This window comes from Bos indicus, chromosome 26 (genome assembly GCF_029378745.1).
Source record: "Bos indicus isolate NIAB-ARS_2022 breed Sahiwal x Tharparkar chromosome 26, NIAB-ARS_B.indTharparkar_mat_pri_1.0, whole genome shotgun sequence".
Lineage (NCBI taxonomy): Eukaryota > Metazoa > Chordata > Mammalia > Artiodactyla > Bovidae > Bos > Bos indicus.
Genome location: NC_091785.1, coordinates 17,641,497 through 17,664,380, shown reverse-complemented (window position 1 = coordinate 17,664,380; position 22,884 = coordinate 17,641,497). Strand labels below are relative to the sequence as shown.

The 22,884-nt window shown below is 44.2% G+C and overlaps 1 protein-coding gene across 1 annotated transcript in view; it reads left to right on the top strand.

The window, feature by feature from the left end:
* TLL2 (tolloid like 2) overlaps positions 1-22,884 on the top strand; it is a 151,524-nt gene that overhangs the window by 89,685 nt on the left and 38,955 nt on the right. The window contains exons 5-9 of the mRNA XM_019953203.2: positions 1,092-1,209; positions 6,726-6,904; positions 7,875-7,980; positions 16,464-16,588; positions 19,181-19,296. Of these exons, the coding sequence (XP_019808762.2) occupies positions 1,092-1,209; positions 6,726-6,904; positions 7,875-7,980; positions 16,464-16,588; positions 19,181-19,296 (644 nt within the window). The remainder of the gene's footprint in view (positions 1-1,091; positions 1,210-6,725; positions 6,905-7,874; positions 7,981-16,463; positions 16,589-19,180; positions 19,297-22,884) is intronic.

Below are 22,884 nucleotides of genomic sequence, written 5' to 3'. Positions count from 1 at the left end.
AAAGATTTATATAACTTTCATCAAAAATTAACTAATTTTATAGAGAAAACTTTCTTTACAAAGAGATTTTTTTATTCTATAATTAGTAGGATTGCTGTTTTGGTGAATCACTGTTCTATAAACAATTTTAACTTAAAGTGTCAAGATGGCTTTCCCAAAATGGACAGCTAAGTTACTCCTTATTCTGTATATATGTTTTAGGGGGGCAATGAAATGACACTACACCCACATCTTCTAGATCATCATGGGACCCTTCCAGTGGTTTGTTGGTTTTCTGCAACAAAGTCATTCCAGAATTCAGATCCCATCCACAACCTTCCTGTGTACTTCCCAAACGACTCTTTTTTTCTAGATCTTTCTCATTCCTTCTACCAAAATCAAAATACAGTTGTCTTATTTATTTCAGACTGATATATTTTGAAAAGAATACTTATTGAGTGGATGAAACTATCAGCCTAGAGTTTGCAACTACTTTATTCTTGCTCCCAATTTACTTGTTGCTTTATTTTCAATGTCTAATCAAGGACATATGAAAAGTTCGGAGGAAGTATGAAATTCATCTGTTCTCAAAGGCCTTGTAGAACATTAGACTCAAGGATCCCCCAGCAAACACTGAATCCTGATGCAAAAACATCATGAGTGTACCTACAAATAGAATTTTTAGAGCATGTGGGAATATACTCTCCCATAGGTAGAAAGTAAAACTAAAGGGTGGAATGCAGTGCTGCGATTTACTTGAAAGGCCAGAAATTTCCAAATTGAATAACCTAAGTAACATTTTTTTAAAGTTTAGGAAAGTACTTTCAATGCAAAGGAAAAGTTGGGAGGCTGGGGGCATTTGAAAATCTATTTTTACCCTCTCTTCCAATTCAAAAACTCCTACTCTCTAAGTTTTGGTTATTTGGGAAAGTTATATTGTATTCTTAGCCAGGGAAATCCTTAGTCCTAGTTCACTTTAATTCTGGGTCACTGAAACAAGCTTTTTTTTGATCATTGGAACAAGCTTTGTTAATGAACCAGCATGCTCTAGAACATCTAAGGAAGCTATGGACCCACGAGTGAGTTGATGAGCACCTGTCCTGTCGTTTCAGGAAGCCAGAGGGCCATTTTTAAGCAGGCCATGAGACACTGGGAGAAGCACACCTGCGTGACCTTTATAGAGAGGACAGATGAAGAAAGCTTCATTGTGTTCAGTTACAGAACGTGTGGGTAAGTCAAAGTGAGTTCACCTCAATGGAGATTGAGGCAGACAAGTCAGATGGCCCAGGAGCCTTGAATTTTTTCTCTAAAACAATATGTGTTCTAATACGCTGTAATATATAGGAGTCCAGAATTTGTCAGAAACTCTTGCCCTCAACGAACTCACAGTCCAGGGACAAAGTAGGTAGGTCAAGAGGAAGACTCCAGAATGACAAGGTGTCTGTATTTCCTGTCATGGGAGCAAGCTGAAGGAATTGGGAATGTTTCATACAGAGAAGTGATTCTGAACCAACTTGGGGCCGGTGATCCCACTGAGAATCTGATGGAGCTATGTGCTCCCTCTGGATGGATGTACATTTATGCAAAATTCTGTATATAATTTTGTGAGCTCCATGGGCTTACAGACTTCCTCCAGAAAACATAATAAATAATAAGATGATTGGATTATAACTAAACTTATCTGTTATGCCAATAAATATAACTGTGGTGTATTTTCCTGAAAGGAAAACATTCTCATATTAGTTCAAAATCTTAAACCCAACGACATGCTATATATGTGAGAGGACTACTGAAGAAAATGATCCAGAAATGTTTAAAAGTAAAAGGTAAGAAGGCATACAGGCAAATACTAACAAAAATAAAGCTGAGATCACAATTCTAGTTGTAGACAACACTTTTTTGTTGTTTCTTCAATTAATTTTTAAAGTAAGAAAGTGCCAAAAAAAAAAAAAGTGAGACACTTTATAATGAGAAAGAGTACAAGCTACGGTGAGAATATAACAGTCATAAATCTTTATGCACAAAATAGCATAGCATTAAGAGTCATAAAACAAGCCCCGAGGGTTTCAAGGGGAAATCAACAGAAATACCAACGGCAGAAGATTTTATTTCATTGCTGTCAACCCAAGTAGATCAATGTCAAGTTAACCAAAAAATAAGTAGAGATTTGTAGAGGACTGGAAAAAATGTAATTAATAGAGTTGAACCTGTGGGTCCACCAGATTCTATAACCTGTAACACATTTAAAAAATGCCTCTTAAACATTTATAGACATGGTTCATTTACTAAGTATTAAGAACACCTCATTGTATTCTAAAAGTCCAAAATAAAATATTCTCTGATTGTAAACCAATGAAACTGGACATAATAACAACAACAAAAATAGAATAAATACTCCTGCATTACCTGTTAAGACCTCTCTCCCCTCCCTTTTTTTACAACTCTTAGATTTTAAAGAAATCAGGATTAAAATTATAAGACATCTAGATAGCAAAAGCCCCACAGTTCAAAATTGAAGAGAGCTACAAATCTGAGAATTACGAATGACAGTGAAATATTCAATTTGAAGAAGTTAGCAAAACAAATGAATACATAAAACCCTCCACCACAACAAAGTAAACTTCAAGAGAGCAAGAAAATGGACAAGGTAACACATTATAGAACTGATAAATTGGAGAGTGACTTCTTTGAATAAACAAACAATAAACTATAGATAAACTAATTACTTGTTAGTCTAAGACAAAAAGGTGACTGCGGAAACATACAAAATCAGGCATGCAAAAGGGAGACGTAACCACAGAGTCAGCAGCATCATAAAAAAGAGCTGTATAAACTCTTCGGGAAAGAAGTGTTGAAACCTGGATGATGTGATTGACTTCAAGGTAGATATAAAGGACTGGCACAGACCAGTAACTTTGAAAGAAACTGGAAAATTGATGGAAAAACTTTCTCCTCCATACCACCAACCTAGAGTTTCACAGATGAATTCTTTCAAAACTTCAAGAAACAGATTATTCTGGTACTATTTAAGTTTTTTAGAGCATAGAAAAACACATTCTTCCAATTTACTTTTAACGAACTATCACGGTGTTGCTACCTCAAAATGAAAAAGATGGCACTAAAAAAGAGAAAATTATAAACTCATCTAACTTATGAATAGCCATGCAAAACCCTAACTAAAATGTTGGCACATAGAACACAGCAGTAAAAGAATAGAAGAGTGGCCTGCCAAAAAGGTTTATCTAAGGAATACAGGAGTAGTTCAACATTAAGAAATCTATCTTCATGATTCAACATATTGATAGCTCAGAGGAGAGAAGCCATATTCGTGTCTCAATAGATGCTAAAAAGACATCTGCACATTTCAATACCTTCATGATAGATCCTTGACTTAACACACACACATATACACATTAACATAACACACACAAATCAAATATATATATATATATCCTCAAAGCCCACATCATGTTTATCAATAATAATTCTAGAAGCATTTCTATTAGAATCAGTAACAAAAGATATTTATGATCACCATAGTTATTTCATTTTTTTTTTCTGGAAATACTAGCTAATGTAATTTGACACGAGAAAGACAAACACAATGAATATTGGCAAGAACAAGTATTGTTTGAAGTTAATGTGACACGTGGTGAAAAAACCCAGAAAATCAATAGGAAAACTGTCAGAAATAAAAGGAGACTCTGTTAAGGTAACTGACTACAAAATTAATCAACAGGAAATAACTTTTGCCTTAATGAAATAATTTGATAAAGTAATACTTTCATAATGGGGGACATCACAAGTTTAGTAGAAACATAGTAGATAATATATCTAAGAATAAACCATAACAAAAATGCAAAAATATGCCAGCCATATAGGAAGAAAACAACAAAATTCTAAGGAAACTTTAAAAAAGAAGTAAAAATGGAAATACATACTGTTTCCTCGTATGGAAATGCCCAACATAGTAAAGATGTCAGGACTTCCTAAAATAACCTATAAATTCATGCCATTCTGATTTAAACAGCAACTTCATATATGTATTTCTGGGTGTGTAGGTACACATATTTTAAGAGCTTGAACAAATGATATTAGAGTTTTTCATGTAGAAATAACAGAACAAACAGCAGTGATAGGGACAGAGGTAGGGGAGGAGAAGAGGTCTGATATTCTGTCCCAACATATGTGATATCAAAATGCAAATGAAGGGCTTCCCTGGTGGCTCAGTGGTAAAGAATCTGTCTGCCAATGCAGGAGACATGGGTTCGATCCCTGACAAGACCCCACATGCCACAGAGCAGCTAAGCCGGTGTACAACTATTGAGCTGTGCTCTAGAGCCTGGGAACCACAAGAGAAGCTACCACAAGGAGAAGCCCACATACCACAGTTAGAAAGAAGCCCGTGCAGCAACGTAGACCCAGCAGAGCCAAAGATAGATAAATACAATTATTTTTAAAATGCAAATGAAGATAATAATTAAAACCATTTTGGAACTCAAGAAAAAAATAGGTATATGGAACGAAAGAGCTTAAAATGAATATGTTTATACACTAATTTAGGTAGCATTTTAAATGAGAGAAAGATGGATTAGTCAGGGATATGTGAATATTGGAATAATTCAGTAGCTCATTTTAAAGAAAATAAAGCTGGGATACTACCACACTTCACATACCAAAAATGATTTTGGCCAGATCAAAGATGTAGGCATTTTAAACATTTTACTTATGTATTTGTTTTTGGCTTTGCTGGGTCTCCATTGCTGTGCAGCCTTTTCTTGGTTGCAGCAAGCAGGGGCTGCTCTCCAGTTGCGGTGCACAGGCTCCTCGTTGCAGTGGCTCCTCTGGTTGCCAAGCACCAGCTCTAGGCACATAGGCTCAGTAGCCACAGCTCTCACTCTCTACAGCACAAGCTCAATAGTTGTGGCGCACAGGCTTAGTTGCTCCACGGCATGTGGGATCTTCCCAGACCAGGCACTGAATCCATGGCTCCTGATTCTTTACTACTGAGCCACCAGGGAAGTCCAAAGATGTAAGGATTTTTAAAAGAAAAAAAAAAAAAAAGAAAAAGAAATGTGAAATGTACTAGAAAGAAGCAAGATTGCATATTAATTATAATCTTGCAGTGTAGATGGCCTTTCTAAATAACACATAAGAAAATAAAGACATCGCATTAAAATTTTAAACCTTTATACGGCTAAAACAGAAATAACAAAGGGAGAAAAACATTTGTAATGCATTTAATAGTCAAAGATTTAATCCCCTAATTTTCAAAAGGTTCTTCAGTTCAGTTCAGTTCAGTTCAGTCGCTCAGTCACGTCCGACTCTTTGCGACCCCATGAATCACAGCACGCCAGGCCTCCCTGTCCATCACCAACTCCCGGAGTTCATTCAAACTCACATCCATCGAGTCGGTGATGCCATCCAGCCATCTCATCCTCTGTCGTCCCCTTTTCCTCCTGCCCCCAATCCCTCCCAACATCAGAGTCTTTTCCAATGAGTCAACTCTTCGCATGAGGTGGCCAAAGTACTGGAGTTTCAGCTTTAGCATCATTCCTTCCAAAGAAATCCTGGGGCTGATCTCCTTCAGAATGGACTGGTTCTTACCAAATCAGTAATAAAAAGATGGACAACCCTCCCCGCTCCCCAACTGGGGGGACATGTGATCTCATAGTTGAAAAGAAAAAATATAAATATCACATAAAACATGGAAAACTATCCGACTTCAGTGAAATACCACTTTTCATCTATCAAATCGGCAAAAGTAGTTTGGCAAAAGCAGGGCTGGCCTGGTTGTGGGGAAATAGGGCTACTTAACATACTATTAATGGACATATAAAAAGACACAACATTTTGGGATTGCAATTGATAGTATCTATCAAAATATCAAATGCACATATGCTCTTATCCATTTATCCCATTGCTTGGAATTTACCCTACCAAAGGCAAGTAAGAAAGACCTCAACGGTTTCTTTGTTTTGTATTTTGTTGTTTGTCTCCCTCTTTCCTGAGGCTTCGGTTCAATAGAAAAAACTGAAGTCAGTCTAAATGTGTGTTAGTAAGAGACTGATTAAATAAATTTTAATACTATGTCGCTTTGAAAAAAATTAGGTGAACATTTACTGTTATGAAAATATCTATGAATTAAGGAGGAAAACAGGCAAGATGAAGGACAATGTACATGATGTATTTTGTAATTAAAATTATATGTGTATATACAGATGTATTACATTTTTTGGACTAGAATTCAAGAAGCTGTCAACAATAGTTATCTTTGGAACCTTAATACTGTACTTAAATCTTTTGTGACATGGGCATGTATTTTTAAAACATTTTATAGAAGTTATCTGAGTGGTGGGATTATGGGCCATTTTAATTTACTTTTTACAGCTTTCTATATTAGGAACAATGAATATATATTTTAAAAAATAATTGTGCCCAGAAGGGAAGTCATCTCTAAGGCTCCTCTGATAATAGCAAAAAGACTCATGCTTTACAGAAACTCAGGGGCTCCTTCCTTTGTCTCTTCCTTGTCATCAGAGACTTAGGGGTAAAAGGGTGGGGGAAGGTATGTACTTTTTTCCTGGAGGAGAGGCTGTATCTTTCTAAGGATTCTCCAGGCCACCAAAAAGGTCAAGAGCCATTTTTGGAGGGAATTCCTGCCTTGGGAGGGAAGTTGGACAATGAGATTGTTTTCAAGCTTCATTCCCTGATCTGCTGACCTGGGTATTTCTGCAATTGTCCAGCTGTTGTTCCTATGTTGGGCGCCGAGGTGGAGGCCCACAGGCCATATCCATTGGAAAAAACTGTGACAAGTTTGGCATTGTGGCCCACGAGCTGGGCCATGTGGTTGGGTTCTGGCATGAACACACCCGGCCAGACAGAGACCAGCATGTAACCATCATCAGAGAAAACATCCAGCCAGGTAAGGAGTCTGTATGGAGCCTAGAAGCCAGCGGTCAGGCAGGTAGCATCATGGGGTCAGGAGGGAGGAAAGAGAGGGGTTGCTGGGGGTCAGGCAGGTAGCATCATGGGGTCAGGAGGGAGGAAAGAGAGGGGTTGCTAGGGGCAGACCGACACTCATTTGTAAGTATGGAGGCCTTTGTCACCAGCACTTTGTCCTTCATCCATGCGTGGTCCTTCTTGGGAGGTCATCTGCTAGAGCTTTCAGGTTAGAGCAGAAGCAAAATGATTCCATGTTGTAAAGGACAGTGAAATCCAACTCCATTTCCTAACAGGAACAGAATCGACCAGAACACTGTTGCAGCATCAAAGCTACTCATCCAAAAAAAGAATTCTCCCAGTTGCTTTTCGAAGACTCATTTTTGCTGATGTAGGCAACACATATTTTTGAAACTGAAATATAATTAGGACACAAGTACATGAAAAACAGTATTTCTGCCTATCCCAAGGCAGATAAAGTGTCTAGATTTCTTAAAAATACCTCCCCGTGTTAAGCAGTTTTATACAGAAATTCATAATGAACATGAAAGTCACTGATTGAATAATATATTTGCCTTAAAAATGCTTTCAAGAGTCTGAATAGTGAATTTGAGATTGAACCTAAATATTGGATTTCTTTTCTTTGTTCCTTCAATAACAAGACTAGAGATTTAAAGGCAATTTTTTCCCATAACTAACCTATTAACTTACTTTAATTTTGAGAGGCATTTTGGGAAGGGTGTTGGGTGGTGGGGTTGGGAGCACATAGAGCTGTTCTAAGTTTCAAATTTCTAATCTGTCAAAAACAACAAGAAGAACCACCACCAAGCCTGTCGTTTGACTGACTGACAGAGCTCTCAGAAGTCGCTATGGGCCCTCCTTCTCCCCTCCTCTGCCTCCTTTCAGGTGCCTGCCTTGGTTTTCAAAGACGTTAACAGAGTGTTGTGTCACAGGTCAGGAGTATAATTTCTTAAAAATGGAAGCTGGGGAAGTGAGCTCTCTGGGAGAGATGTACGACTTTGACAGCATCATGCACTACGCCCGGAACACCTTCTCAAGGTCGGAATCTATGGTTACGCCTCATCTGTGTTGTACTGTGCCTGCCGCAGGCGGGGGTCGGATTCCAGGAGGTCTGCGGAGAGCAGGTCTCTGCATGTTCCTAGCACAGTTGGCATGTCTGTCCTTGAAATACGGTGGCCTCTGGGCTGCAGTGAAATATAATCTAATCAGGTTCCTGCTAATAAGATTGAATCCCATAGTGAAGCTGGCGTTTCATCATGCCCTCATGTCACAAGCAGCAAACTGGAAAAGGGAAATTATTGAGGGGTTGGCTGGAATCATAACTTAGAGGCTCTGTATAAAATTTCCTCTTCTAAAGTACATCCAACCAGGTCTCCTAGAAGAGGTGTGGTTTATTGGAAGCTAGACCGTGTCAGAGTTGGGAAGGTGGTAAATCAGGGGTTCATTTTAGAAGAAAGTGGGGCTCTAGCCAGTTGGGGGGCTCACAGGTAGCGGAGGTTGGAATGAGAACAAAAATCCAGGTCTCCTGCCTGCTGGCCACACGTGATGGTAGCTGGTGTCCTCAAGCCTGGGCAGGCCAGTTATTTATGGCTGGCCTCAGCAAGATCGGTTTTGATGAGCTCAGGCTGTGCTGGGCCCAGTATTAAGTATTTTGCATATTACCCTTGCTTCTGTATTACCGTATTACTTTACCCTTATCATGTAAGTATTTTGTATAGAGAAGTGTTTCACTGCTTATCCCAGTTTTGTAGATCTTTCCACTCGAGTTATTTTTCTCTCTTGGCATTTTTTCCCCCTAGTTTCAGCCTAAAATCAGCTTTTTATTTATTTATTGAATCATTAAATAAGATTTAAGGTGATTCCCAATATAGACAAGAAAAAAAAATTACATGAGGAGACTCGGAGATGTGAAGAGGGAAAAAATAAGGGTAGACAGCTAAGTTGAAGCTTGGAATCTATTTGGTATTCAGAATATATGCCACAAAGTCATGTACCCTTTGTTAGGGTTGGCAGCAAATCCTGCCCCGTGCTTCCTAGCAGGTCATAGCAAAGAGGGAAACAGTTCATTTCATGAGTCTCTATGTCCATCAAGATCAAAGGAAACCATTGGTTCAAGAGACACACAGATCTTGGGAGTGGAAAGGACACTGTTTACCCAGGCTGCTTGGCCCTTGGGTACAGCTTCTGAAACTATCCTGTCGATAAGGTAATACTACCATGGGTGACGTCCTCTACATCTCAGCATCCCAAGTTCCAAGGGGCACTGGTCCTCTGGCCACACAACTGAGTTAGTTATGATCGGCATCCTGCACTCAGGCAGGAGCTCTCCAGTGCTTTAATGGGTGGAGTTTGTCAGCATCTTGGAACACCTGGGATGGGAGTGACCTACCCAGTTCTCTTTACTCTTCTTCTGGCTCTTTATCAGAAGATACAAAAGGCAATATGATGTAATGAAGAGACCACTGACCTGAGAGTCGAAGGCTGAATTCTAGCCCTCGTTCACCCATGCACCTTGCTGTTGAAGGAGGTATAGATAGTAATTAGGGGCAGCTTTGTGTGGGATCAGATCTCCACCTTCCTGGGCCTCAGTTCCCTCATGAGAGAGTTGGAGCAGATGTTTTCTGAGCCCTTCCAGCTCTAACATTTCATGTTGTAATTTATTAACCAGAATGGGTGAAGGATTGACACACTGATCTCACACATTGCCATATGGGAATCTGAGGCTTCCTCTTCCACATTGGGAAATGGAGACTGAAGGACCTAACCTGGGGGTCTGAGAGGCAGGATGAGTGCCCCCTCTGCAGATGTTGGAGGTGGGATGCTTGGATGTGGGGGTGGGACCGACTCACAGGGTTGGGAAGTGGTGCAGGGAATAGCCAACTTGCACCTCATTAGCTCTGGGGGTTGCTAAGTGGAGTCAAAGTATTGATTTTTTCAGGGAATCAAGGTCAAGTTGGTCCAAGTGAGAAGCTTGTACCTTATTGTTGAGTTGCTCAGTCATGTCCTACTCTTTGCGGCCCCATGGACTGAAGCATGCTAGGCTTCCCTGTCCTTCACCATCTCCTGGAGCTTGCTCAAACTCATGTCCATTGAGTCAGTGATCCCATCCATCCATCTTGTCCTCTGTATGCCTTTCTCCTCCTGCCTTCAATCTTCCCCAGCATCAGGGTCTTTTCCAACGAGTCAGCTCTTGGCATCAGGTGGCCAAAGTATTGAAGCTTCAGCATCAGTCCTTCCCATGAATCTTCAGGGTTGATTTCCTTTAAGATTGACTGGTTTGTTCTTCTTGCAGTCCAAGGGACTCGCAAGAGTCTTCTCCAACACCACAGTTCAAAAGCATCAGTTCTTCGGCATTCAGCTTTCTTTATGGTTCAACTCTCACATCCATACATGACTACTGGAAAAATGATTGCTTTGACTAGATGGACCTTTGTTGGCAAAGTAATGTCTCTACCTTTTAATACACTGTCTAGGTTGGTCATAGCTTTTCTTCCAAGAAGCAAGTGTCTTTTAATTTCATGGCTGTGGTCACCATCTGCAGTGATTTTGGAGCCCCCCAAAAATAAAATATCTCACTGTTTCCATTGTTTCCCCATCTATTGCCATGAAATGATGGGACTGGATGCCATGATCTTCAGTTTTTGAATGTTGAGTTTTAAGCCAGCTGTTTCACTCTCCTCTTTCACTTTCATCAAGAGGTTCTTTAGTTCTTCTTCACTTTCTGCCATAAGGGTGGTGTCATCTGCATGTCTGAGGTTATTGATATTTATTCTGGCAATCTTGATTCCAGCTTGTGCTTTATCCAGCCCAGCATTTCACATGATGTACTCTGCATATAAGTTAAACAAGCAGGGTGACAATATACAGCCTTGATTTTCTCCTTTCCCAATTTGGAACCAATCCATTGTTCCATGTCTTTGTACCTTGGGTCTTGTTTTTATAGATGCCAAAACTCTTCATATTGCTTTATAACTTATCTATTAATTATTCATATAAATTTATTATTATTTGTTGGGACTTCCCTGGTGGTCCACTGGTTAAGACTTCACCTTCCAATACAGAAGGTGCAGATTTGATCCTTGGTTGGGAAACAAGGATCCCACATGCCTCATGGCGAGAAAACCAAAGCATAAAACAGAAACAGCATCAAAACAAATTCAATAAAGACTTTCAAAATAATCCACATCAAAAAAATATTTATCTGTTGTATTCCTCTCTCCCTCACTGAACTGAGGTCTTTATGGATAGAGACCACCTCGTTCTCTTCTACTCCCCAGCACTCAAGACAGTGCCTGACACAGAGTTCAATAAATATTTGTCAAATGAACAAATTAATGAATGAGTCCAAGGAGACAGGAAATCTGTAGTGCTGGGGACTAGGTGAGGGAATAAATGTCCATCATCTCACTACAATTCTTCCCATATACAGATACCGCAGTCACTTCATTAAGAAGAATCTACACGTTTCTATTATGTAGGAAATTTCAGATAGATTACTACTAATGGGTTGTAGAAGCTTAATTGCCTTCCCCATGCCTGCAATGTACCAGTTACTATGCAAAGTTCTGTAACTAGAGCCCATGGCAAGAATGCAGACAAATCTTCTCTTCTGGCACCAACATTTCTTTTCTTGTCTTTTCAGAAAAAAAAATTCTGTCTTTTTTTTCTTATTTCTAACCCAGCAGGGAAGCCCACCCCTCCTGTTACCATGATGTTACCTATTGTCACTGTGCCTTGCGTGCATGCTAAGTCCCTTCAGTTGTGTCCAACTTTTTGCAAACCTATGCACCGTAGCCTGCCAGGCTTCTCTGTCCATGGCTTCAGGCAAGAATATTGGAGTGAGTTGCCATGCCCTCCTCTGGGACTCTTCCCAACCCAGGGACTGAACCCAAGTCTCTTCCTTCTTCTGCACTGGCAGACAGGTTCTTTACCACTAGTGCCACCTGGGAAACCCTGTCACAGCACCATCTACCCCCAAACTTGGCAGTTTATAACAGCTTATTTTTTTTTATGACACTGTGTGGGTCATCCTGATTCATTCCTTGCTGGGCTTGCCTGGGATTGCTGCCACAGAAATAACCATTAAAACTCCCAAGACCCAGGCTTTAGAATGTGCATGACATTACCTCTGTCACATTTTATTGACCAGAGCAAGGCACAAGTCTAGCCCGGATTCAAGTGATGATGAAAGACATCCTACTCCTAATGGGAGTACTTGCAACTTCACACTGCCAAGAGATATGGCTGTTAGGAGGCACAATTTATTATTTTAACAATCCACCGTAGTTACCTTCACACCCTGCCCCAGAACTGAGAATGGTCCCAGCAAATCTATTTTGTTGCTGTGTCTTCTATGCTAATTTTCTTTATGGATTTTCAGAAAACTACTTTGTTCAATGGGGATATTTATCAATGGAGTCTTTAATTAGGGGTCTTTCCTGGTCTACTTTTTGTTAAATTCCCCACCCCCTGCTTCTTAACCCTCTGTCATTACTCTTGGTCAGGTGTCCCCTGGATCTAGCCTGCCTATCATCTTTGATTCTGCCAAAGAGCAGAAAATGCCTACAGAACATTCGCTCATCTCTGGGGCAAATGCTATTCTTGCTGTTGGGAAACTCAGTCTTCGTGTGTCTTTACAACTGAGCTGTCTGCTTCCAACTTCATTCCCTCTAGTTTATTGCAGTTCTTGCCTCCTCCCCTTGGTTGGACCGAGGCTGTGGGGAGTGATATCTTTGGAGGTTTTCGTGGGCAAGAGTCCAGGAGATGAGGAGACAGTTCTCTGGTACAGGAGCGTCTTTGTTTGGAGAACTCTGAGCTGACAGTTTTATACCCTAAGGGCATCTGCCAAAGCTGTTCTTAGTTTAGCAGAGTGTCAATGCTAAGGGTTGTCCTACATAAAAGGGGGGATGTGACTGCAGCAGTTTACACAGGGACGTCTCTTGTGGTAAACATCTTCCGGAGCCCACCGCAGTGCTGCCCGCCCCAGGATGTGCTTGGGGGGAGGTGGGAAGGGGCCCTCAGCCTGCAGAGCCATCTGACTGTGAGCCGTGGTTGTTCCTGCTGCTTTGGTTTTTGAAGTCTCCACACTTCCTAACTTTATCGGGCATCTAACGCACTTTAAGATCTGTTTCTTGGGTGGTGGGAAACACTGGCTGGAGAGAGGACGATGTCAGGAGGGGTGTCCAGGCCTGCCTGCGTTCGGGTCCAGGGTTGGCTCCCCATCACTAGCTTTATACTCGGGTGAGTCTCTGAGGCTCTGCAGGTTGGTATTCTCACCTGTAGAGAGGACCCCGCATAACAACAGCACCTGCTTCTTCGGGTGTTACGATGATTAAATGAGATGGTGCGTTTAAAGGGTTCAGCCAGGTCCTGGCACGTAGGCAGTTCCCATGAATGGACAGCGTGTGTGAGCGCACACTGCCCTCACAGCAGGCTGCTGGCCGAGTCGCCTGCACCGTGTGAGTTTCCACAGTGTCAGTTAGTCTGAGTTGCCAAGAGATTATACAGAGCCCTGCATTTTGTGCAGCAAAATGTCTTTCTCCAGGGGAATCAAGACAACAACTACAAGTGAAAACGTTTTATATTGGAGCAGAAGCACCCACTTTTAGATTCATAGGTGATTGGATTTAGAATTTTATGTAGTCAGCCTTTGTGGTTTCACTGTTGGTGAAACCGGCGAGGTCAGTGAGGGAGACCAGGGATTCCACAAAAGTGTCTCTAAAGGACCCAGAGACGAAGCAATAGTGAGAGACAGGCCAGGTGGTGAAATGTTGGGGCAAGCGCTCGTGAAACAGACATCGGCAGACAATCTGGTTCACAGTGAAAAGAAAGGGAGCTTGAAATCTGATTTAGAAAAAAAAGGAAGTATACACAAAAACAAAAAGGAAGAAACAGGGGCTAATAAATATTTTCAAAGGTAATGCTGACCTTAGGGAAAAGGAAACATTTGAAAGTGAGAGAGAAGAGAAAGGAGAGAGCAGCTAATAACTAGGTAACAAGCATTTTTTGCATTCCCTTTTGAGTCTAAATAGCTGTTTTGCAAAACCTTTTGATGCCAGTGTCCTGTCTTGGCTGTGGGATTTAATTCAAGAAGCCTTTGTTGAGGTCTGCTCTGCTATATTTCCCCTGAGGACAGAGATGAAGGACCTGGTCTCTCTGCTGGAGGAACTTACTGTTTAGCACAGAAGATAATTATCATCAATCCCAAAAGATAATACAGTTTGATAAGAAGAATCATATCAAATTAGACAAGAAAGGCCCAGAGGAGGGAACGACTCACTCAGGATGGGAGGGACAGAACTTCTAAAAGGGATAGCCATCTGACAGAGTTTTGAAGATATGAACAAGAGTTTGGTAGTGGTCAAGAAGATGGGTGGTGGGCAGCCTTGGCAGAGGACAGCTTGCTTAAGGGCATGTTTGGGGCAAGAAGGAGGATGAAGTTGTTTATGGTAAAGGTGGAAGAGTCAGGAGAGGAAGGCTGAAGCCAGTGAGCCCTGGGTCTGGAGCTTCAGGTGATGGTTGGAAGTGGGTGAAGGCCTCCAAGCGGAGCGGGCACATGCATGCCCTTATATTCAGGATGATCACATTGCTGCACTGGGTGGGGAGAGAAGAGTGGCTGAGCCTACAGTGGGGTGACTACTGGAAAAAGTTGAGGAAGGGAATGCTGATAGCTAAGGCAGTAGTCTGGAATGAGGAGGACGGCATAGATTCAAGGGATGGATAAAGGGTGCTACAGACAGGCCCTGGTTCCTGGTTTCAACAAGGGAGTGAAAAGGAGAAGACAAAGCCAAGGGCACCTTCAAATTCAGTCTCAGGTTCATGGAAAGAGCAGAAAAATGGAGTGCATTAGGTTTTGAATGAATTGGATTTAAGAACTCCATAGGACAGTGCAGTGGAGGGGTCACTAGACGTGTCTCTTAGCAGATGGTTCTAGAGCTGGAATCAGAGAATTAGCTGTCAGCCTATAGGTGTTCCCTGGTGGCTTAGACAGTAAAGAATCTGCCTGTGTTGTGAGAGACCTGGGTTCGATCCCTGGGTCGGGAAGATCCCCTGGAAAAAAGAAATGGCAACCCACTCCAGTATTCTTGCCTGGAAAATTCCATGGACAGAGACTGGTGGACTACAATCCATGGAGTTGCAAAAAGTCAGACATGACTGAGCGACTAACACTATAGGTGTTGGTTAAAACCCAGAGAGCAGGTGGAGCGGAGCAGTAGAGAGGAGAGAAGAAGGAGAGGGCAGAATTCTAGAAATAGCATTTCCAGGAGGCAGGAGAAATAGATCCTAACTTGAGAGAGCTGTGTCTGGGGAACCAGGGAGAGGAGAGTCCGAGAGGGGAGGGCCCGGCAAAGGTGACCATGCTGCAGAGAGAGCCGCTGAGCATTGACAAGGGTTCACCCAACTTGTTTGGTCACTGGCTGGTGACTGGTGACCATTGCTGGGGTAGTCAGACCACAATTGGATTGAGGACTAAAGGAGCAGTAGGCAGCCGGACTTAGTATGGTGATGATTCTTTCCAGATTTTTGGTTAAGAAGGGATGGAAAGGAACAGGGTGGTAACTGGAGAAGGCCCTGCCCTCCAGGAGAGGTCCCTGATCAGGGTCTGGAAGCAGAGTGGGAGGGTCAGGCAAGGGGTTAACCACGCCCATGACTGGGAGATGTGGAGAGAGCCAGTGTCAGCCAGGCAGCCTAGTGGGCTTTTGTCTGCTTTGCTCCTCTTGATTTCATTCCCACTGGAGCAGAGCGAGATGGTTAAGTTCAAAGAGGCTGCCATGACCATCTAAACCAACCTCTCACCATCCAGAAGGGCGAACTGAGGCTCAGAGAGGGAAGGGACTAGTCTGAGCTCACCAGGTGGCAGTCAGGCCTTAGACAGAGGTCTCTAGGCCAGAGCTCTCTTGACTACCTCCTGTCCTCTGTATTCAGCCCATTTTCCATCTGATTATCCCTCCTGCCAGCAAGGCCCCCAAACCCTGAACGCCTTCTTTCACCAACCCGTCAACCAGCTCTTGCTGACCAGCCCCTCCCTGAGAACCTCTCACTGTACTGGTTCCCAAGCTCTCTCTGGAGCCTCTCCAAGACCTATCCACATTGGGAGCTGCCTGTTGCACAACTCCAGAGGGCGCCACTCACACGGTCATCTCTGAATGGTGCTCCATGCAACTGTGCAGTGGGGGTGGGCTGGGGGACCCTGGGGCCTGGACCTGTCCGGGAATATGTGGAGATGCTCAGGACACTTCGGTAAGGAAGCCCTCAGGGCCACTGGGCTAGGGCATATTTTTAAACTTGGCAGAGTCATTTTCCCATTGGAAAGGGAGCTGGCAGCTGAGGAAATGGAATGCTAACATGCCAGCGCCAGGCAAGGCAGCCCCGTGAGTCACACCACCAGGGGTGGGCAGGCCAGGGGGTAGGAATGTGCATGGGGTGTGGACAAGGACAGGAAGACTCTAAACCCCCACACGGACAGCCTGGCAGCCTTGACTTTTCATTCTCCTTTCTCCCTCTCTCCTTTCTTCCTGTAGAGGAGTTTTCTTGGACACCATCCTCCCCCGACGAGATGACAACGGTGTCAGGCCAACCATCGGCCAGCGCGTGCGGCTCAGTCAGGGAGACATAGCTCAAGCCAGGAAGCTGTACAAATGCCCAGGTAACTGTAAATCACTGGGTTCCAGGGCCTCCGGAGCACCACAGAGACCTCTCAACCACTGTTTGCCAGCATCCCTGGGGCTGGGAAGACACCTCGGGGAGTGTGAAGAGTCTCTCCCTGGGCAGCTGTCATTCCCAGTGTGCTGCTGGTAGGAGGTGGTAGACAGTGCGGAAAGTCCAACTGGTGGAGTGGTTGCAGGCAATGAAGCAGATGGTGGCTCTTAGAGGCCACAACTTAACTTGCGGGAAGCTTTGGAACTCTCTGGCAAAGCCCTGATGGTCAGAAGAGGAAGAAGTCGTAGTGGAACGACAGTGAATGGGGGTCCAACATGGTGTGCGTGCCACAGGGGGAAAGTGCTCTCCTTGCTAAGGGAGTAGGGGAGTGGGTTTAATAAAACAATAACCCAGGGTTTTGTAGAAAGGCAGAGTGAGGGAGCATGTTTTTGGAAGGGTGGAAGCCAGCTTCCCAAACACTGGAAGGCAGAGGGTATCTCCGTGCGGTAAATGAAGTCACTTCTGTGATCTCGGGCTCTCCTAACCATCCAAGGTGCTGGACAGTGGCCAATATTCTGCCCTTGGAGGCTGGACAGGACACTGGATCCCAGCAGATGTCTGTTTCTCTTCCTGTTCAGAAGCCCCGCCCCTTGAGTTTGCCCTCTTTGCTTCCATCTCATCGGCTTCAGCATCATCACCTCCCGCCCCCCCACCCGCTTGCCACCCTAGGAGAAACTCACGTCAGTCCCTTTAAGTTGCTGAGCTTCAGTGGAAAGTACTACTTTACAGCAGGCACGTTTTCACCAGTGATAGGAGAAAAGGCAGTTTGGTGGCTTGGAGAGGAAAAAGGAAATTCCACTCCCAAAACGTCTGGTTATCTTTTCCAAACTCTTAGACCAGACCTGCATATGATCATAGGACAGAATATTTGATATAGGGGCAATCTTAGAAAATTGGCCTATCACTTTTTTTTTTAACCACACTGCCGGCAGGATGCACTTACTCATAAAGCCACAACCGTGCTCGGTCCCCGTAGGACGGCCGTGCTGGCGCTGCTCCCCTCCCAGGCCACCGTTCTGGGAGACTTGCTTCCTCCTACAACCCACTTCCCGACCATCTGTGTCCTGAACCTGCCCAGGAAAGCCCTCTGGCTGCCCCAGCTTGTGTGCAGAGGACCGTGTGGGACTGCTCCATCATGAAACTCTAGGAAATGTGTCCATCCAGCTATTAGTCGTCTGGGGGTGTGTTAGGGCTGAATTACAGGACACGTGTATCATATAACCCTGCTGCATTGAAAGAGAAATCTTATAGCATTCCCTGGGAAATGCCTCAGTATTTATTTAGTTATAATGTATATATGTATGCCTCTTACTTCCCCCCGAAGGATTGGAAGCAGCTGGTAAATACCATGGAGCCATACAGTAATGTGTCTGTCCCTGCAGAATGTTGATGATTATTCTAAAATAATTTCCACAGAGCCCTCGGGGGTGTTGACTGCTGGGCGTAATCCTCACGATGCCTGGCAGTTGTTCAGTAACATGATATCGGAGCCCCGATATCCAGGATTTCCTGAGGTCAAGGATGGGCCGTTCTCCAGCCATCCCTTCCTGCAGCTCCCCAAACTGCATCTTCAAGTAGTTTCAAGCAGTCACTGAAAGCAAAGGTGGTTGCCACGCAGAGGCCGCGTTGAGTGGAGGAAAAGAAGCGTAAGGAAGTATGTGTCCCACACTTTGGAGGTGGCCCCACGAGTCGAGGGGCGCTCAGCAAACCAACGCTCTTGTCTTTGAGTTCTGAATCCCTCGAGGTGAAGGGATATGAACCCCACAGTTTCCAAGTTTATGCCTACAGACATTGTTTCTTTTGAGAACAGATTAGGGGAAATACTGCTCACATGCATAGGACTAGGTTCCAGACTCCAGGCAACCCTCAAACATTCAAGGGAAGAATATCCCACTGTAGAATGAGCCAGCTTCCTGTCCCGCTGGTCATTTTCCTTCCTTTTCTTGACTATTCCATGCTCTTTCAGAGGTGGGTAGCAGAAAAAGAAGAGACAAGATCTCACTTAACAGCTGATGTACATTGCAAAGTATTTTGTTTTCTCTTTCTTTTTGCTCCGCATGCTTGCCCTTTCATATTCTCTCTGCCACAGATGTTATTAGCAGTAATTATAATGGCTGTTATGCAGGGGGTACTCATGGTATGTCAAGCACTGTGCTGGGCTGTTTCATGTAAAGCAGATGGTTTCATTAACCCTCTAAGCAGGTCCCACCCATTTCACAGATAAAGAAAACTGAGGCCCAGCAAAGCTGGGACATGTACCAACCCCCCAACAGCCAGCTGGAGAGCTGAATTCAAAGCCAGCTCTAGGCTGTGCTCAATCCTGAGAGCCTCAGGGGAAACACTTAGGGTGTTACTTTTTGGCACCCGGGCCTAGTTTTTGCTTTTATTGGTCAGAAAAATGTCAATCTGCCTGCCATGCTTTTCAGCAAGGTGTTCCTGGGGCTTTGGCTGGTTAACAGTGAATTTGCTTAGCAGCCCTGTCCATGGGCGGGAAGCGTGTGCACATGCCTGAATCACGTGTGTTGTTTTGCTTGTGCAGCATGTGGGGAGACCCTGCAGGACACGATGGGGAACTTTTCTGCACCTGGTTTCCCGAACGGCTACCCTTCTTACTCCCACTGTGTCTGGAGGATATCAGTCACTCCAGGGGAAAAGGTAGGTATGAAACCACCTCGGGAAATGACGTTGCATTCTTTGAGTTGGGCGAGGCATGAGGAATTAATGTTATTATTCATAGTAGTAATGGTATCTGTTATGTTATGTTATGAGCACCTACTATGTGCCAGTTACTGGGCAAGCTTGCTGAACGTTCATGATTTCTGGACTTTCCCCCCCGCCCCCTCCGTCCCGCCCCGCCCATACAAATGGAGGCCTATGTACTACATGTCCACTGGAGTTCTAACTCAAGCTGACGTCTGGTCAAACAAAGTAGGCGCTATCCTCCTACCTTGATAAAGACACCAGCAGGATGCTCTGGAAGGCAAGAGACCAACTTAGAATTTCTGGACACCTCAGACTGCTGTGTATCAAAGTGGTACTATAAGGAAAGTTAGCCCCCAACCATGGCTGTCCCCTCCTCCTCTTCCCAGCCCCAGTTCCATCTAGGAGCAACTAGGGCACCCCCCAGCCCACAGTCCCAAGCATTCTCCACACCTACCTTGCAAACAGCTGTTGCTGGGCTCCCCTTCCAGTGGAAGTGGACTGGCCGTCTGTGTTGTCCACCTTTGGGAGGGTGGATCCGAGGCAGAGATCATTGCACACCCTGGATTCCTGTCCTGGGTGCAGTTTAAGGTGTAGGACCTGGGAAAATCCTGGGAAGGCACATTCCTTTGGTTCTGAAAATTCCACAGCCCTCTAAAGTTGAGCCCAGGGCAGGTCTCTTTTGCCCTGGTGCAGGGGTGGTGTATTCTGAACCCTTCTGCCGGGTTCATCTTCTTGTTTCCCTTATATGAACAAAGGATCTGAGTCTCAGACATTTAAAAAATTGCCCCTATCCACTATAGGATATAGAACTGGGAACTGGGGCTTCTGCACCTCGAAGTTTGGTTTTTTCCCCTACACCTCTCTACAAAACCAAAGGTCCTTCAGGTCCTCTTGTTGCAGGAAGGAGGACCCCTTCCAGGGCCCGAAACTGGGCTCTTGTCTAACACTTGGAAATGAATTGTCCGAGGAGACACATGTGCTGACAAAGCCAGAGATTTTATTGGGCAAGGGCACCCGGGTGGAGAGCAGTAGGGTAAGGGAACCCAGGAGAACTGCTCTGCCGCGTGGCTTGCAGTCTCGGGTTTTATGGTGATGGGTTTAGTTTCCAGGTGGTCTGTGGCCAATCACTCTAATTCAGAGTCTTTCCTGGAGACACTGCGTGTCCGTCCACTTCCCAGAATCCCTCTTGCTAGCATCCGTTTTGGCTGAGCGATGCGTGCGCCACCAGGAAAGACTCTGAATTAGAGTGATTGGCCAAAGACCACCGGAAACTAATCCCATCACCGTAAAACCCGAGACTGCGAGCCACGCGGCAGAGCAGTTCTCCCGGGTTCCCTTACCCTACTGCTCTCCACCCGGGTGCCCTTGCCCAATAAAATCTCTGGCTTTGTCAGCACATGTGTCTCCTCGGACAATTCATTTCCGAGTGTTAGACAAGAGCCCAGTTTCGGGCCCTGGAAGGGGTTCTCCTTCCTGCAACACTCTCAACCTAGACGCAGCTACCTGTGAAATGTCCTCTCTGCCCCTTGAGTCTAGCTTCCTACAGTTATACCTGTCATGACTTGCCTCACAGTATCTTGACTGCTGACTTGTATGGCTCTTCCCTTTCTAGACCCTAAATTCCTTGACCATAGACATGGTCCACCCCCAACACTCAATACAGCCCGTGGTACAGAGTCACACAATAAGTATTTGTGGACGTGTAGATAGATGAGTGGCCGAATGGAAAAAATTATAGTTGGGGGTGCAGTGGGGGGGGGGTTTAGATTTTCAGGTACCTGTAGCCATTCTTCAGAATATTCCTAATTCATCAATTCAAAAAAATGTCCACTTAAATGTTAAGTTAAAAATATTGTGGTAACTAGAGAGAAGTGATGGTTCGGAACCACTGTGAGCACTTTCTACGGGCTAGGCATTGTTCTCCGCCTAGCATGTGGAGTCTCTCATTTAATCCTCACTTCCTGTGACTATTACCACACTCATTTTGCAGGTAAGGAAATGAACTTACCTAAGGCTACTCCTTTGTTGTAGAGCTGGGACTTGACCCCAGGCAATTTGATTTGGAGAGCCTGGATAGTTAATCATCCTAAATTATTCCACAAAGGGGACAGGCTAGACATTTAAACATGCATTCACACACACAGACTCACATGCACACACACACAGCAGCCACATGCTCACATCCTTCCTTTGGCTCTAGGCATTTATAACAGTGCGGTTATCATCTTGAACCTAAGAGACTTCAGACCAGTCTGCCTTGAGCAGGTTTGCTGTCCTTGTGCCTGCAGGAGGCTTCAGGGGAGGGAGGCAGGAAGGAGGAGGAGGAGGAAGAGGAAGGGATGTGGTAATCCCTAAATTGTTGAATTGCCCTGAATAGCAGAGGCTATGTGATATGTGTGAACAGCAGAAGATTCACCAAGCCCTAATTATAAATGCTGACTGGGGCAGGGAGAATATATATGCTGACTGGAGCAGGGAGAATATATCATTGAAATTCCAGCCCCAGTTATTTCAACTTTGGCTTCATCCAGCCTTCTCCAGAGGTGTTAGTAATCAGCAAACTTGATTGATTTGAGTTTCACCTCCTGTGCATCAACCTCTTCCCCTGTGGTCTTTGTGGTTCACTAATATACCTAAATAATTAGCCTGAATAATTATCCTTTCATTTACATTGTGAACATGTTGCTGAGGAGGTTGCAATAACATTTCCGTTCTGAAATTTTTCAAAGCAAAGGCTAAAGAATTATATTGCAACCAGTTAGCAAGGATTACCGATCCCTTCCTTCCTGAATTCCAGCACTATGAGAGAGATGAAAGAAATCTAAGGTATAACCTCTGTCTTCAAGAGACAGAGTTGAGAGTCCTTTCTTCACCCCTAGGGAGTCTGATTTAATTGAAGGAGGGGCATTTGCTCAGCACCAGTACTTTTTTTAACTTCTGAAGTGAGTTCAATCCACAGGCAGGTTGAAAGAAGAGTATCTCTCACACACACACACACACACACACACACACACACACACACACACACACTCTACAGCACAGGAGGTGAGCTGGCCAGTTATTTTCCGGTACTGACTTCACTTCCTAGGAGATTATAGGGCTTTGTCGAAGATGGTGCTGCTTGTCCTGAGACCTGAACTGTGGCGCTGTGGGCACTCTCAAGATAGGCTACAAAGAGCCCTTAGTACACCATGTACACGCAGTGTGGCTTGATTTTTTTAAATCACCCTTTATCGAGTGTCTGTGATGTCCAGGCATGGCACTATATATACCATATACAGTTTCTCATGCAGTCCCGTCAAAAATCCAGTGGTGGGCATGTTGTTTTACAGGTGAGAAAGCTAAAGGTCCAAGGGGAAAGTATTTTCCCAAGATTTCAGAGCTGGAAAGAAATCCAGATCTTCCTGCCCCTAAAAACACCTGCTCTAGAATCACTCTAAGAGAGAGGGGAGAGTTCACCTGCTCTAGAATCACTCTAAGAGAGAGGGGGGAGTTCACCTGCTCTAGAATCACTCTAAGAGAGGGGGGGAGTTCACCTGC